The following is a 17,886-nucleotide window of genomic DNA, read 5'->3' on the forward strand; positions in this document are numbered from 1 at the left end:
ATTTATTAAAGAAAATTTCAACAAGTTAGCACAAAATGTAGCAAATTGCTTTTTCACCAGAATGTAAATGTTTAAGAGCATTTGAACAAGCAACAAAATCCCTGGATAATGTACAATTTAGAAACATTGTTTCAAAATCCAATAAGGAATACAACTAAAGGCTGAGTAATAACTGAAAACACAAAACAGCCTTCATCTGTAAAGAGAAATCAATGAACAGTAATGTAAGGAGAAAACAAAACTACAGCTCTACTCTATGAACAAGCAGAAGTGCTTATTGTTGCTATTATGCGGTTTATGATATTAGACAAAAACGCTTAATACATCAAGCTATTGGCAATATAAATGTGATTAACCAAAACAAACACAAAAAAAAACATTACATAAAGTAACTAGCCTCCTAAGAGGTTTACATTAGTCAATCTTCTGTTTTTCATTTTCACTCTCTGGCTCAAATACTTCTGCCTGGGATTCTTGCAAAACAGCAACAAAAATGACATCATCGTCAGATGCATCCTCAACCTTCAGGATCAGATGAGTTACACCTGAATCCTCAGCGCTGGTGCAATCAGATGCATCTGACTTTTCTTGTAAACCTGTGAAGCACACTGCCATCAGTTCTCACTTCAACCAGAGATTAAGATTTCAAATAAAAACAGTGGGAATGTTAATGATTTTCCCATTTATAGACGGTTTCATCGGGCGCACGTGCCTGGACCTAAGTTAACTTCCGGTCTGTGTTGTATCGGTCTGGCTGCAGTGCCTTCTACAAACGCAGTTAAAGCCAAGGTGATGAGTAAACTGAAGTTGGGCTCAGGTGGTTGTGCTGCGGGATGTGTTTCCCATACATTTATTTATTTTTGGAGACTCGCCACAATTTTAAATCTGATCGATTTTCAAAAAGGCTTCGTTAAATAAACATGAGTACAGGGCTCTCAAGTCTCACGCATTGGGCATGAGACCCACACATTTCAACCAGTTCACACGCTCACACGCCACACCTTGTATTTCTCACGCAGAGACATTACTAGGATAACGCCCACCAACTTGCGGCGCTATTATTTAAACAGTGAAACAGGTAGAGGAATCAAGTGAGTTCCCCGACGGCCCTGACAAGCACCGGCTAATCGAATAAAAAAAAAATATCGCTACCGATCAGCCAATCAGAAAATAGCATTGCTGTATCTGGGTAAGATTTTAACAGGCTCGTGCACAACACAGATTCAGACGCTCGATGAAGTAGGTAACGTAACGGTTACAAAAGAGGACAGCGGCTGTCACATTTTAAATTATTTACATCTCGCCGAAAAAAATTCTACAGACTGATCGGAGAAGAACATCCTATGAGTAGAGTAAGTCATCTCACCATTGCTGGGGAATACATGTGTCCAGACATAATACATGTGTCCAGACATATATGTGCCCCCCTGCCCCCCAGTTTTTGTCCAACTCCATTGACTTGCCAAGACAATGACGACCTCGATTTTGACTATGATTTTTTTTTTTTTTTTCAATATGAATTTTACATTTTTTCAAAACAGTCTAAGATATGTTTAGGTCTGATGTTTATTATGACCCCGACACGCATGCAATTTTGGCCATCGTATGTGGTCGGCCTTAGCCTTTGTGCCTATCATTAGCCCCCTATTATTTTTTTTATAGCCAACTTCACAGGTTGAAGAGGATGCGGGGCTACTCTGACAGTTTCACATAAGACACTTCTATAATAGGTCTATCCATAATACTTGTAAGGCAGCACCCATAATAGTTTGAATTATTATTTTTATTTTTTTTCCTTTTATTTTTACTGCACAACATCCTGGTCCCCATTTCGAAAACGTTCTGCCTAGGCGATTTCATTATATTTTATCCAATGTATAATATTGATTATTGCATTCGTCTATTTCAAAGATGTCAGGGAAGAGGCAAATGAGCAGCTCCCTAAAAAGGTGGCTAGGTCAGAGGAGGAGACTGTGGAGAAGACAGTGGAGGAGGCAGTAAGGTTGCCAGTGGGTCCATAGAAGAGATTGTGGAGGACACCATAGAGGAAACATTGGAGAACCCACTGGAAACAGAGGAAAAGAGAGGGTTAAGTAGAGCAGCCACCTATAGGTTTTCCTTTAAGAAGGAGTGGTCAACCCGATAGCCATTCATCACCAGCTCTTTTTACTGGTGCTTAGTCTGCAGACAAGAGAACTCCTGTGTCCATCAAGGTGTTGAGGGACATAAGCAGGGAGGTTTTCTAAAATAGCTGCATTGGTGTTAGTGCTCCCTCATTCAAATGCCTATGCTGAGAGGGTTTTCTCCATGGTGGGATTAAACAAGACCAAAACCAGGAACAGTTTAGCACTTGATGGAACCTTGTCATCCATCATGATAGTAAACATGGCTGGCCTGGAACCACAGTGCTTCAAATGGGAGCCACCAACCCCTGGCCTCCAAACCAGCTACCAACACCTACAATAATCAACACTGACCATTTTCTCTCTCTCTCTCTCTATCTCTCTCTCCCTCTCTCTCTCACACACACACAAATAAATGTTTAATTAAATAAATATTAATTTATTTGTAAGAATGTGTGTCATTTATGAGATCAGACACCTGTCCCCATCAAACCCCTGCCGCCATCGCGGTCACCACCAAAATCTCACTCTGAACTCAGTTCAAAACTTGAGAGCCCTAGGCACAGTTTTTTTTATATCGCTGTATTTCTGAAGGAGGACTTGCATGTTATATGCCTGATAAAGCAGCGTGTGAGCGTACCAGCTCTGCTTTGTTTACAGCTGTTACTGGGGAAACCTCTATTTCTGGCGCTTTATGTCTATGATTTAAAACATCTCCTGCTGGCAAAGAATGAATTTGCATTTTCATTAAGTCCGCCTGATCCACGCAGCAAACATATTTTGTTTGTTATAAAAAAATATCTACTCTAGAGGGACTTGACTGTTGTTATTGATTCTATTTGGAGTCTACCGGAAGTTAAGTTAGGTCCACAAAAGCGCTCACGCGCATTAACGTTTGTTTATGTTGATGCTGTTGAAACCGTCTATATTTGCACTCAGATGACTTACATGAAGATTCTTCAGCATCAGCATGGATCATTTCTGGAGTAAGTGGATCTCCCTGAAGCTTTAAAAGTTTTCAAAGTAAGGAATATCAATAAACACTTCACATTTGTGGTTAATGAATGAGATAGTTTAACAAGCAAACTTGTAATACCGTGCCATCGGATGCAGTGTCGGACTCCGTTCCATCACTGGTAAGTACAATAAGATCTTCAGTAACATCTATAAAAACAAAACGACAGATGCTAAAGGTTGACACTATATTTGTTAAAATTTGAAGACTTATCAAATATGGAAGGCAAAAATAACGTACTATTAAACTCCTCAAGCAAGTCTGTGTCAAACTCAGTCTCGCACACCTCCTGTGTTTTCAAAACCATGACATGAAAGAAATATTTTTAGCCACTAGGTGGTGTAGGTCTTTAAGATTAATGAAAGAAAAAACAAAACACCTTTTCATGGGGAGTCACATCAAGGAAATCCATCAGCAAATCCACTCCAGTGCTCATGTTGGCAGGTTCTTCTAAACAGTTAAATTTTACAAATTACAATTAAAAGAAAATAAGTAACCTACTACTATATGTTTATTGGAGATTTTATCTCCATGAAGTATGAAGTGTAACCTCTTTGCTCCCCAGCTGAAGTACTTAAATCCTCTTGTGGATCCTTGCTTTCTACTCGTTCAGGCTAAAGTACAAATAAGTTAAGGAGTGGGTTAATAAGATTAAGTAGTTGTAAACCTCAACTCAACAGTCTTGTGTATACTTACATTCAGTACTTGAACAAGATCGTGCACTTGTTCACCTTCCCCCAGCGAATCTAAGACTAAAAAAAAATAATACAGCCCTGTCATTTGCAAAGAATTCGAACATGAAGCAGGAAAAAAAAATTTTTAATAACCCTGATGGATTACAAACTTCAGTTTTTGTTTGAAAATAAATCCAGCACACATTATGTATGCAAAATTTGCCACATGGACTTGATATTTCATTCTGTATTTATGCAAATGCAGATTCAATAGAACAAGATAATTCTCACAGACATTATATGGTACATTCATAGAATAAGGGCACTACGCACCATTAATAAATGAGGTCCCAATACTTTTTTTTTTTTGTAAAGTAGGTAAATGAATGAAGCTCGCTCACCCTCAGAGTCTTCAACAGCAGAGCAGGACACAAACCCTGTGACTTCAGGCTGCAAGTAAACACGTGTTGAGACACTGGTCTACGCTATTACTATCAGTCAACTGAAATTGTATTTGTGTTTGATTGGTATAACAGCATCAAGGTGTACCTGGTCTGCATGTTCATCACCTGGATCCATTTGTTCAATTTGTTTCTCGTCACCTTTACATATTAAAAATGCAAATTTGAACATTTTTACACTTAGAATTAATACTACTGTGCCACCAATTAATAACACCATATGTTTTAATGAGTATAAGGTGTATAGATTTTGTCGTCTACCTTGGCAGTAGGTGATGCAGTAATTTTCTAAATGTATACATACACTTACCCTTTGGTTCTTCTGATTCTGAGGTGACTACAGGTTCATATTCTGTATCTTCTGCCTGATGTGATCAGAGATAGAATTGGTTGTTACATGCTCTATTCTCAACAGCTGAAAACATTCTTCGTACCACAGTTAAACATCCATTTACCTTTGAAGTACTATTATTCGATTCAGTCTGTATCTCCTGGGTTACTTCATCTACAGAACACATTTTACATGTTTAAGGATCTTAAATGGTTATTTCAGGTGAAAAGTGTGATCAGAAATAAAATAAGAAAAAATAGCTTTGGCATTCTAAGGCATGGGTGGAGTAAAACAACAAGTAGGACTGCATCACTGATATTTTCATTTAAAATATTACAACAAAATATAATACTTACCACTTTGAACTACAGCTTCACTGCATGATGTCTGGAATTAAAACACTGGATGAGTAAAAAAAAATGCTTTCTTATTATAAACACAAAAATTGATTCCACACCTGCAATGGCTCGTCTGGCAGAATTTCAAAGATGTTGAAAGGATCTACTACCACCTCAGAATCATATTCTACAATCAACACCTGAAAAAAAAGATGGAGATGATCTTTACCAGAGAGCAAAAGAAAGTGTGTATGAGAAGAGATATAATAAATACTCACCAATGCAGCATCTTCAGAACTTTTTAAAATTTGTGCTCTGCACCATTTTCTTCTTACATGAGACCAGATCACACATTCTGACCCAGCAGGCTTTTTCTCAGTTGCTCGCCTTAAACAGCCCAAGTCTTTAAAATTAAAGGAAAAAAAAGGGAGACCCCTTGTATATAGTTAACACTGCATTTCTAAAAGTTGTACTACAAAATGTCCAAATTTAGGCTTACCTGATTGAATGATCTCAAATGAAGGTGACTCTGGTGCCTCAGCGCATAACTGAGAATCGGTGTTATTAATCAAAAAGCTATCTTCATTCTCTGAGGAAATACTAGGTGTAGCTCCCTCGGAGTGCTGTGGCAAAACTACAGGAGAAGGAATTGGGTCTGTCTCTTTAGCAAAAGCAAGCTGGTTTGTTGCATCTGATGGACAAGTGAAAGCTGAAGCACCTTCCATGATGCATATGGTTTCAAGGTCCTCTTGTGCATCAGAGGCCACTATACTCGCTGCATCAAGTGAAGAAACATCAGTAACCATCTTGATTGGCTTATCCTGAGCTTCAGTTCCAACTTTTGAACTTGTCAGTAAATCAAGCTGCTCTTGTTCAGAATGCTGTATTTCGAGAAGTGAGGTGCATGTCTCATTGTCAGCATGGTTAGTGTCTGAATCATGGATAACTACAGAGTCAATATTAACTTCAGCATCCACAGAGGCATCGATGGAGACCACATTTGCTCCACTCAAGAGTTCAACAGATGAAGTTTCAGGACTTTGACTTTTCCAGTAGCTTCTCATGGTATCATTGATGACAACACCATTATAATCCAGCTTGATGAAGTATGGCATTTCAGAGTTACCCATTTTCTCAACAGTGATATTTAAAAGCTTGTCATTAACAAGCTCAAAGAATGCATCATCTGCCTCTTCAGCCCAGAAACCCTTGGAAAGATCGAAACCTTCAAGCTGGCAGTCGAAGGCCTGAGGGGGCACGTCTGATAGCTCGGGTGGAAGGGCTTTAACATCACTGATATTGACTTTTGCTTCATTTCCATAGTCTACAAAGGTAATGGAGAGTGTGTCAAGGTCCCTAGATGTAACTTTAGCTCGATACCACAGATTATCTTCAGTGAAAAGAGCAATGCAAGCACTTCCAATTGGCAGAGATTCCTCACTCAAAGTATTTTCTGATGCATTACCAGCATTCTGTAAAACATCTGAAATATCTTGGAGTTTCTCTGTTGTTGCATATTGGCACCAGAAGAGATGAGGACCCTTGATCAGTGAGGTGTATCCAGTGATCATTTGACCAGCTGATACGTCAGGGTTCTTGTAACGGGTACAGACTATGATTTCAGATGTCTGCTTGTTACCTGGGGTCGTAAGCTCAGCTGCTGGCGCAGCATCATCCCTGCAGGTAGATCCCAACACTACACCATTAACATCAAGTTTCACTTCCCAAATGGAGCCTGACATTTTCACAAATGTGCACATGACCTTTTCAATGTTTTGTTCAATTACCTGTTTAAAGTTGGGTGAAAGTTCCTGGTCTCCACTGTCAACATTCAGTTTATGTACAGAGCAGTGGATACTGTACTTAGGAAATGAAGCAAAGGATTGATCAAGACGGCAAATTTTTGAGGCAGAAATTGTAGCAGTGTTTCCAAAGTCAACAAATTCAACGTTGATTGTGTCGCCATGGTTTTTTCTTACTGCTGCACGGTACCAGGAGTTATCTTCAGGAAACATTGCACAAACCATGTCTCCCTCATGAATATCACTAGGATCAAAGTTGGCGCACCTTGACTGGTCGGCATTCAATTTCTCCACAAGCGAATAAATGTCATCCTCATCAGTTGCAAACTGAACAAAGAAGCTACAAGGGCTGTTGCAATGAGAGATGAATACCTCAGCTTCTAGACCTGGTTTTATTACTTTCACTGGGAGTGCCGATTCGTTAAGAAGAGCCGGAGTCTTGAGCTTACCACCATCGATTTTGTCAGATGTACAAGGGGGATGCACATCAGCTCTATCACTGGACTTTCTTTGTGGTTCAAGCTTTTTCTGAGAATTATGCACTGTCCCAAAATCTCTTGTTGGTTCTAATCCACCATTTGTATGGAATCCACATTTGCTCCGTGGCTGTTTTGACTCAACATAACCTTGCTGCATTTCATAACTTTCACGGGACTGTGGAATTTGATCCACGAAATCTCGCTTTAGACCACTGGAACTTTCTTTCATATGGGTTGACCCACTTTGTGCACTTCTGTTCTTTGAACTATGTCCTTTGAATGGGCTCGTTTCATTTCTAGGGATTTCATTGCGAAACTTCTGTCTTATCAGTGCATTCACTTGAGTTTTTCCCTCATAAAGTTCCACCAAAAGCTTTCCTCCTGGGTCTTTTGCGACGATCAAAGCAGTGAAACAATGACTGTCCGCAAATTTCTGAAACCAATTTCCCACTTCACATGGCACATCTTCAGGCATATCTGAGAGCCCACATTCAATTGCCTGCACTGGGACAGACATAATCTCTCCTGCTTCAATTGGAACTGGAAGCAAGCCTGACTTGTCAACTTCCAATGAGTCACCATAATCCACAAAATTGACCAGAACTGATGGTTTTGTAGACTTTATTTGGCCTCTGTACCAAAGTCCATCCGTGTATTTTGCAAAGCAAACTGTTCCAAAAGTCTGAGGACACTTGGTTACCTCTAGCTGACGGCATAGGGAGTTGACCTTGTTTGAAAGTTTCTCAATTTCCTCTGAATTCCTGGCAAGATGGCAAAAGAACTGAGTGACACTTTTCACACAGGTGACACTCACTTCCTCTTCACATCCAGTCTTGACTCCATGTGTGGAGTAATAGTAGGTGTCCAGGCGAAAGGGTGGAAGAGGAGCCTTCTTAGAGGGTGCACGATCAGCTAAACGTCTTTGGACAAGGAGATTGCAAATGCTTTGGAATGGGGTCTCCAAGTCTACCACATTGAACACAACTTTCTGGGAGTCATACATTACAGCAAATATGGTGCATTTTAATGGCACATTCATGGACGCTGCTGTGTCAACAAACTCTTGAAACTGCAATGTGGCTTCAGGGCTCCAGTCTAAAGCGGAGTGAGATACTGGATGGATCAGGTTATACAAACTGCATCGAAAGGCTTGTCCTTTCATCTTCAAAAATGCTGGCGTGATCTTTCGAAGATCTTCAACAGCAACCTTCTTTGTCTGTCCATAGTCAATGAACAAGACATCAACATGAGGTGTTTGGTGCTTTTGAATCACCAAGGCTCTGTACCATATCCCAGTTTCAGGATGACGGGCAACACAAGCAGCTTCCAAAGGTGGCTGAAATTCACTATGAGCATAGAAACGCTGAATGTCTTGCATTAGCACTTCTAAACATGCTGCATTTCTGGCTTTTTGACACCAGAAGTCATTTGGACTCTCAATGTAGGATACAGTTACCTCCAGTGAGCTTCCAATGGGAAACAAGTATTCCTTGAAAGCAGATGTACTGTCCGTTATGGCAGAAGAACTGGAAGACGTTTGAGGCCGAGCTCCGGTCAAGTATACTCCAGAGGTGTTTGTGGTTTTTAAACCAAAGGCTCTTGTGGCAGAATTATCCACAAAGCTCTTTTCACTGTCTGCAAAATCTGAGTTGCACAACAACTTGCTCACATCATTTTCTCCATCTAAACTCGGATCCACTAACTGAACCATGTGAGTGTCTTGATGCTTTTCTTTTACATGCAAATCAAGTACTCGGTCTTCCACGAGTTTCAAAAAGAACAATGTTGCCGTCTCATCCCAATGATTCAGTCTGGATTTAATGCCATAGAGGGAGCACTTTATTGCAACAGCAGGCAGCTGCTGAAATCTCAAAGGCAACTGTCGGAGATCAAAACAATCAACAAGTTCAGTGTTGCCATAGTCGAGGAAGTAAACTTCTGCTTTCTTGTCAACTACCTTATAGATGGCTGCTCTATAGAACACACCATCTTGGGATTTAGCTGCACAGAGGAGACCAACAACAGGCTTTCTTATCAATCCGTCAGTGCTTGTTGGATCACTGAACAGATTTCTGAGGTCATTCATTAGCTGATTGAATTCATCGGCGTATTGCTGGGTTTGAATCCAAAACTTTCCAGGGCTCTCAACATGCTGTACAACAGCCACATGCGACGTGTTAGGTGCAAGACTTTCTGTGAAAAAGACTGGTTTGTTCCCTTTAAGGTCAGAGTAGGTTTCATCAATGTGTGCAGCAACGGTTGTCTCCAAAATCTTGCTCTTTTGAGGCAATGGGCTCTTCTGAACAGCAAAATCTGAAAGGGTCATATCAGAATCCAATGAACATTTCTGTTTCAGTTCAAATAGTTTGTTGATGTTTGTGTTCTCCTCTCCGTAAAGCGTGACATAGTGGACACCTTCAGAAAGGCTCTGATACTGAAACTTGGCGATCACTGTGCGACTGAGCAGGAGAGATTTAAGATAATCAATCTGTGAAGCTGTCCAACCAATACCTCTGTCGGATATTCCATGAAGGGAGCACACATATGTTATGACAGGCATCCTGAAGAATTCTGGGGCAAGTGGTCTGACGTTCTCAACTTGAACAAACAGTTTCTTCCCATAATCAACCTGCAAAATTTCAACCACATTGTTGGCAGACATGACCTGTTGCAGCACAGAACGATACCACTTGCCATCACTTCCTCTTGATGCACATGGGCTGCCTAAATTCTCAGGTCTTGCAAAATTACATCCAACTCTTCCCTCATAATGATGAGTTATCTGTTCAGTTAACTTTTTCAGCTCCTGAGAGAAAACCTTAAGCTGACAGAATATTCTGAAAGGACTTGTAACTTCTGTGACCACAACCGTTTCAACAGTATCAGTTTGCAGCTCGGGGTACATGTAGGCCTGCTGCTTCTCCATTTGCTCAATGATCTCAATTGGTTTGGTCCTAATGGGAGAAATTCTCTGAGGTTCTTCTGTTCCATTGTTGGTCTGCAAAGATCTGGCAACAAACTCCTCAAACCGATCACTGTACAACTTCTTGGCAAAGCCCATTTCAAACATCTGTCTAGACAGGCAAGGAATGTCAAGTAGGAATGTTCGATGGGGCACAAGAACATCCTGGACAGTGGCATTGACTCTCCGACCACAGAAAGTTTTCATGAACTCTAAGGCCATTGCTGACCATTTGTTTTCAGGAGACAGTGGCAGGACATTGGCAAGAACACAGAATTCAACTTCAGGGGGAAGATAGAAAAAGTCACTTTTGCCCCATGCTAAAGTGTTTACAGTGGCATGCAGTGTTCTGCCTTCATCGATTAAAAATACGCTGTACTCTTCAGTATCTCTGGACACTATACGGGCTCTGTACCATGTTTCATACACTCGTACGAGGCACAAGTCACCAGGGTTTCCTTCCAATTCACAAAAACCTTCTCTGGGGTATTGAATCTCCTTTTTCAGCTGCTGATAAGCAAATTTTCGGTCTTGATCAAAATTCCCCCAAAACTCTACCAGAACACATGCTGGGTTCAGATTTACTCTGGTAATGAGTACGGGTACATTTGAACCCACAGATGGGAGTCCAGGAATAGAACACATTGTAATTTCTTCTGTGTCTCACTCGCTCCAGTGTCTAGGTGTATCTAGAAAAAAAGGAGAAGAGTGAAAAAATTTAATACTGGTTCAGAATCAAGGTTAAATTTTTTTTTTTTATATATATATATATATATATATGCAAGCGCACCGCGGGTCATGTGACAAGAACCAACCAATCAGCTTCATCCTTTCCCGTAACAAGGTTGAGAGCTCAGCCAAGATGAAGGAACAGCTGATCATAGTTGTATATGGATTGCAATTTTGAAATAAATTTAGTAGCAGAGCTACTGCAAGCGATTTTTAGAGCTGCAAATCCATTTATCCTTCGCTGAAATTTCCGCGTCTCATGGAGAGAGCACGTCATTGTTGCTTAGCAAAGACAGACGCCTCATGAGCGCTCCTGCCCGAGCGCTTTGGAAAGGAGGAGAAAAACGCGCTTAGCGTTTTCCATGCGTTTTTAGGAGCGATATGTGAACGGCCCCTAAGGCACTCGCTCACTCAGCACGCGCTGAAGGCTCGTTGCAAAATGTCTAATGCATTTAACAGACCAGAAATATAAGATCCTAAAATAACCAACAGGTCTGGTGTTTGGGTTGGATTCCCTGTAAGCTATAGTGTCTAAATGCTGCAGGGATAGTTTGCTGCGTGCATGTTTCTCCTTTTTTTCGTCTTTTCCCAGATAGTACTGACGCATATATCCCAGATATTCCCGCTGGTGTTTTTTTTTTTTTTTTTTTTGTATTCCCGCTGGTGTACCCTGTCATGTTGCAGATGCGACATACCGTTGTTTTTTTATCCACCACTCTCTTGCCATCACCATTATAGCTTAAAGGGAATCCAAAGTGCACCCAAACACCAGACCTGTTGGTTATTGGAGGATCTTCTCATTTCTAGTCTGTTAAACGCATTGGCTATTTTGCAACGAGCCTTCAGCGCGTACTGAGTGAGCGAGCGCCTGCTGAGTAGCCTAACATAAACATATAAGATGGTGTTTTTTTCTTCTTCGGGAGTGTCAGGGGCGTTGCCTGTTACGTTGTTTGGGTTATTGGGCTACCTTGTTGAACGCATATCATTATATTTCTATCTCTCTCTCTTTTTTTTTTTTTTTTCCAAATATAATTAATTACTCCAACGAACCGTTCGGTATACATAATGCGTACCGCGTACCGAACCGAAAGCGTCGTACCGAACGGTTCAATACGAATACGCGTATCGTTACACCCCTAATATATATATATATATATATATATATATATATATATGGGTTGTGCCGATAGAATCGTGTATCGACGATAGAAGAGGTCTATGTCGATAGTAAAGACGATATTAGGCTTATTCTCCTATTAATGTATTAAACTATAATAATAATAATAACAACAACAACTATTATTTTTATTAGGCGGCCTATTATAATTCGGCTATCAACCTGCCCAGCTATTTCACTTCAGCACCACATTTCACACACGCGCGCAAATGAGGATGAGCCTGTAGCGGTTGAACAAGTCTCCATCCACAAACATACATGCATCATCTGCAGATACAAGGCATTTCATTGCACTTTAACAAGTATTCTGAACTGCCTAATTGTGTGCAATATTTTAAACGAGCCCTCACTAACTGAGTTTAATGCCACAGTTATATTAGAATGCATTTCATTCTTGTTTCTGTGGCAGTGCGTTAGACTTGTCGTGGGGCGCACGGTCCGGAGCGCTGTATGAAAGCTCGGGTTTATACTTTCTGCATCCGCAAATCAGCTATGGACCGCTAGGTAGTCATGATGTAAAAATAATCATCAGAGTGTGTGTGAGGAGGTTATGCGCGGACGACCGCGTGCCTCCCATTTTTTATGACCGCATGGTCAGTAGGCTTCAAAAGCACAACTGCACATGTGCAGGCAATGTGAAGAAGCCCATTGCTATTTGAACCTATGCAATCCATCAATAAAAGAATATAAAGACAGCCAGATGTGCAATAATTCTGGGCAATTGCTTGTTGCAGAGTGGACCATCAGGATACGGTTTCGGAAGTATAAATGGAAACAGTCTGTGTGCGCGTCTGGAACGGAAAATATAACCCAACCTTAATGCATCAGTTCAGTTGAACTTTACTCCAAATATATTAACTTACCGGTTTTAAATACTTTATATTTAACGTGTTCGTCTATGTCCAATATTAGTGTTAAAATGTTGGACTTTAAATTCAATCTAATATTGATTTTCACTGTTGACTTACTGACCACTTCTGTGTGCAGATGAGGCAAATTTGTCACAGAACGTGCAATATGACAATTGTGACCGACTATATATGAACTAGCTGTTTTAAATACAGTATTTTTATATTTAACGTTAGTTTATCAGTATGTTTGAAAGTATATATTTTTTGATTATTGGTGATTCCACAGACTCTCTCTTTCACACCTGCTCGGTTTAAAACACCAAACAGTTATGCTCTGACTAGAACAAAGAGTCTCTCTCTTGCTCCACCCATACGCGATAATATCTATATCATCGATCTCACGGTCTGACGATATGACGATTTGAAACATGACCATATCGCCCAGCACTATGATAAATATAAATTATATATTTATCCAATCAGAGGTGAAAACCAGACGTTAACCAGACATTACCCTATAGCTATTTTCTCTGAACACAAATTTTCTAACCAAATGTTGTTGTTGTTTTTTTAACTGTGGGAAGTCGTGACCTAGTGGTATGAGAGTTTGACTCCTAACCCTAAGGTTGTGGGTTCTTGTCTCTGGCCGGCAATACCAAGACTGAGGTGCCCTTGAGTAAGGCACCGAACCCCCCACTGCTCCTTGGGCACCGCAGCATAATTGCTGGCCACTGCTCCGGGTGTGTGTGTTTTTGTGTGTGTGTGTGCACTTTGGATCGATTAAATGCAGAGCACAAATTCTGAGTATGGGTGATAACACTTTACTAAATTGTATAGCACTAGACAGGAAACATTTAGCGTAAACATCGAGATTTTAGGCTACAATTTATATGTACAAGAGAAAGAAGACCTATTTCTTTGAAGTTTTTAAAGGTTACATTAAATACAACACTAAGGGGCAGGAAACAAGACAATGTACTATGGAAATACACTTTACAGAAACGCTTTATACTGTGCAATTTTTATTTATGGACCACTTAACATGACATGAGACGATACAGCAAATGAACATTAGCCTAACCCTGTAATTTAGCTCTACATACCGTTTACAGTAAAACTACCCAAGTGTAAATAAAAATCAGAAAATATGTTGGGAGTCTGTACATCGACTTTTTTCACAGGTGAGACCTGAGTTTACAGGCGACAGCTGCAGCCTCTGATTACCAGCACATGAAAAATATATAACGTCAATATCACCAGAGTCTCTCTGGTATCTCTAACAAAAAATATATACATGTAATGTTATCGTCTTAAAATTCAAATTCACTTAACGTTACCATAAATTAAGATTTAGTAACCGTCCACATCGTATTTGGCATCAGTTGCTTCAATTTTAACAGACCTTTCAAAATTCCTTAAGAAAAGCTAACTTAACGTCAGCGTCAGGACTGTCAGGATGCAGCACAGCGTGAATAAAACGTCAATTAACGTTAACTGGATTAACAAACGCAAAAGAAAGCTCACTCGCTCAAAAAAAGTTAACATTAACGTTACATTCGATTTAATAAACTCTAACGTACACTAAACCATTAATGTTGTCGAAGCTCAGCTTTTCTTTTAGCAGTTCGCGAACGCCTAAAACGCGACCATTTCGAGTAATGTCTATAATTGTAACCAGCACACATTTAATAGATAAAACCCGCATGAAATTAACATTTATGACAAGCACTCACCACTTCAGGGTATAATCCTCTTTTATTTCAGTGTAGATCAACGACATCTTGGATTCTGACCAGCCGTCGAGGAGGATTAATGGCGAAGGAATGAAAATGGATTTTCACCCCGTGAAGCTTAAATTAGATTTAAAGGACAACTAAGTCTCAGTTTTACACACACAAAAATCGAGAAAACGAATTATACTATAATTAAGCAAAGAACTTGAGAGAGTCGTAACTAGACGCCGTTTATGTTGTTTCGCGCCTCGATCTCGCGCGTTCAGCTGATTGGCTCATTTATGGTCAGACGGAAGTTCATTAAAAGACTGAGGCGACAATATTTAACGAAGTTTAACTCCTAATCCAATGCAAGATATTTACTTATTAACTATAAAATAGAGGTGTTAAAAAAAAAAAATCAGTTATAATATATAGGGTTACATTAATCAAGCAGTTCTTTTTTTACTCTAAAACAAATTCAGTGTTATTGGATAACCAAAATCATATAAATACATATAAAAAAAATTTGCAAATGGTCTGTCTTTAAAAAAAAGTTATATGCAGTGTATGAACTTATCTGCAATATAATATTGATCACCAATGAAATATGAATCCAAGATAAAATGTATACAAATAAAATTATGTATTTTAGTTTATAAAACCTAGCTGAATATAACTAGTTTTCATGTATATATAAGCAAATAACACACCAGGCAGTTATATTAAAAAAGAAAATCACTGATTTAATAAAACAAATGCTGATGAACAAATTATATTTTATTCAATATTAACAGAAAACTAAATGAAAAAGTCAAAGTCAAAACACAATACTTCAGGCCAAGTAATGAACACCATTCAACAGGTATTTTTTGTAAAACAATCTTTACTTAATGGGGTAAAGTGAGAAGAATATGGATGCAAGACAGAATAATAAAACAACGGAAATAATAAAGAAATTGTTGACTATTTCGGTGGGTCTGTGTTTATCCCATACTTTTCTTTGAGAAGTTTCAGCTGCTCTTCCTTTTTCTTTGTGTCCATTTTTTGGAAAGCCTTGCAAAAAAAAAAAAAAAAAGCATTATAGAGTTAATAGAGTTTTGTATCACAAACAAAGTTAATTTTGTATCACAAACAAAGTTAACATTAATAAAGCAACTGTTAAACCAAAAATGAATATCTTGACAATAGTCACTGCTTTCATTGTATGAAAAAGAGTGTTTTGGACATACTTGGATAATATGAATGAGAAATAAAATCATAAATGTTTGAAACTGCAGTGCAGTAAATTCATTTTTGGTTAACTGCTTCTTTAACATACAATGAAACATCATGGAAACATTTTAATTACACATAGGATAAAGTTAGTGTCCAAATCAAAGGCAAATCAGTTCAACTCACCCTGTTCGCATTATAGTACAATACAACTAAGTATCTGTTGCAGACGTTGAATCCAGAAAGGTGATCACAGGCATTTTTGGCATCAAATATGTCTTCATATACAACATAGGCTGTTCCTCTTGTTTCTGGTGTGTTCCCACTAAAACAATCAAAGAACAATAAGTTACTCTAAGACATTCGGTTCATCAGTGTCCGCTCTGGATAATAGAACGTAAATGTGAGAAATACACTAATACTCACACTCTGATTTGACGAATTGGCCCATACTTTCCAAAGATGTCATACATCTCCTCTCCTGTGATCTTGTATGGAAGGTTACGTATATACAATATTCTGTTCACCTCTGGGGGTAAACGAATCTGAAACATGCCAGCAAAGACAAATGTCAACATACACATACATAAAATGTTAATAGTTTAAGATTAGTAAAACACAAACCACGCAACCATTTAAAGAATATGAACGTTCTCAAATGCTCCAAATGACATTTAATTATGAAAGAGGATTAATGAATTCCAACACTGACGCAATTTGTGTGTCTTAGAGGTAAAAAATTATCATGTTTATACCAGGAAATCAACAATAAACATCGATCTCTAATGTACTGATTAGCCATTTGAGCCCAATTCAAACGATCATTTTAACTTTTGAACCAAACCTGGACTTACATTCGCTCGTTTAGCTGCTTGCATCGCCATGACTGGATCTCTTTAGAGGAAACAATTCTAACTTAACGACGGCAACAACAACAACAAACCTTTACATGTAGAGATAAGTAACAGCTAGCACAAGCTAAGTTGCTGCCTCACTTCACAATGTTTGATGGCGCAGTGCGATGACGTCCTTCCGGGAGGGCTGCGGCCAGGTTCCTTTGAGGTGACGTCAAGCGGCGATTCTACTGTTTCATTATAAAAAAAAAAAAAAAAAAAAAAAAAACAATATATATTATATATATATTAGAATTATATATATATATTAGATTAATACAATTGCTCTTTTTTCTTTTTTTGTGCCCCTTAAAAAACGGGGCATAATATTTACGTAATATTTTTTGGCCTTGTAAGCAATTACTTGAAGTATATTTATTTCTTTATTAATCAAAATTTACTTTTGTTTATAAAATATGTTATTTGGTTTCTGTAGAGTGAATAATTAATAGGCTTCAATATTATCCTTTTATTGCTCCTTGCCATATCTAAACTATTTCTTCCCCAAATATCTCAAACCAAACCTCTTATGAGGATGCGCTTGCGCAGCCTTTTAATTTATTTTGTAATAGACTTCAATACATATTGCCAAGATTTATTTGACCCTCTAACTCTAGCACTCTCTATTTTAATTCTATTCTTTAAAAAATTTCCCTTTTAGACTTTCACTGTATTCATTTACTAACTGCTTGTTTTCTTAAAAAACACTAGCTTTTCTAATTATTGTATTCTATCTGTTTTCTTTGTTTTTATTATACAATTATAACAGGCATTTTCCATTCTCTAATTAAAATTCTAGCTTTCACCTTCTTCCTTAAATTACAGTACAAGGAAATTTCTTCTCAAAAGTCAATACAGACTATACATAAAATGTACTCATCAGTCCTGAAATGTGCTGAGAAACAAATTATATTGTAATTGCAGATAATACATTTCCTTAAATACATGCTCCAGTTCTTTCAAATCAAACTCTGACATTGAGAAAAAAAATCCCATATACTCTTTTATTAGTTTAAACCACAACACAAGAAGTAGTGCAGCTATTGCATCAGGGGCACAATACATGCTACATGTACAAAATAACTTTTAAATTGGAAAAGTTCGCCATTGCATGAATTTGGTGC

General features: G+C 38.6%; 2 protein-coding genes across 2 annotated transcripts; both read right to left on the bottom strand.

Annotated features, from left to right (window-relative positions):
• Positions 1-22: 22 nt before the first annotated feature.
• On the bottom strand, positions 23-14,966 carry LOC113120816 (tudor domain-containing protein 6). The gene is made up of 16 exons (XM_026290887.1): positions 14,676-14,966; positions 5,442-10,874; positions 5,221-5,345; positions 5,062-5,142; positions 4,961-4,991; positions 4,729-4,778; positions 4,584-4,638; positions 4,362-4,414; positions 4,214-4,262; positions 3,835-3,890; positions 3,689-3,752; positions 3,518-3,588; positions 3,379-3,427; positions 3,220-3,287; positions 3,072-3,129; positions 23-596 (listed from the first exon to the last, which is right to left on the bottom strand). Exons 2-16 carry the CDS (start codon positions 10,828-10,830, stop codon positions 415-417), a joined length of 6,381 nt encoding a protein of 2,126 aa, XP_026146672.1. The 5' UTR covers positions 10,831-10,874; positions 14,676-14,966; the 3' UTR covers positions 23-414.
• A 447-nt stretch (positions 14,967-15,413) lies between these two features.
• LOC113120835 (splicing factor 3B subunit 6) lies at positions 15,414-16,899 on the bottom strand. The gene is made up of 4 exons (XM_026290927.1): positions 16,724-16,899; positions 16,296-16,414; positions 16,056-16,194; positions 15,414-15,710 (listed from the first exon to the last, which is right to left on the bottom strand). Exons 1-4 carry the CDS (start codon positions 16,751-16,753, stop codon positions 15,621-15,623), a joined length of 378 nt encoding a protein of 125 aa, XP_026146712.1. The 5' UTR covers positions 16,754-16,899; the 3' UTR covers positions 15,414-15,620.
• Between the last annotated feature and the right edge of the window lie 987 nt (positions 16,900-17,886).

Source organism: Carassius auratus, chromosome 20, assembly GCF_003368295.1.
Source record: "Carassius auratus strain Wakin chromosome 20, ASM336829v1, whole genome shotgun sequence".
Classification (NCBI taxonomy): Eukaryota; Metazoa; Chordata; class Actinopteri; order Cypriniformes; family Cyprinidae; genus Carassius; species Carassius auratus.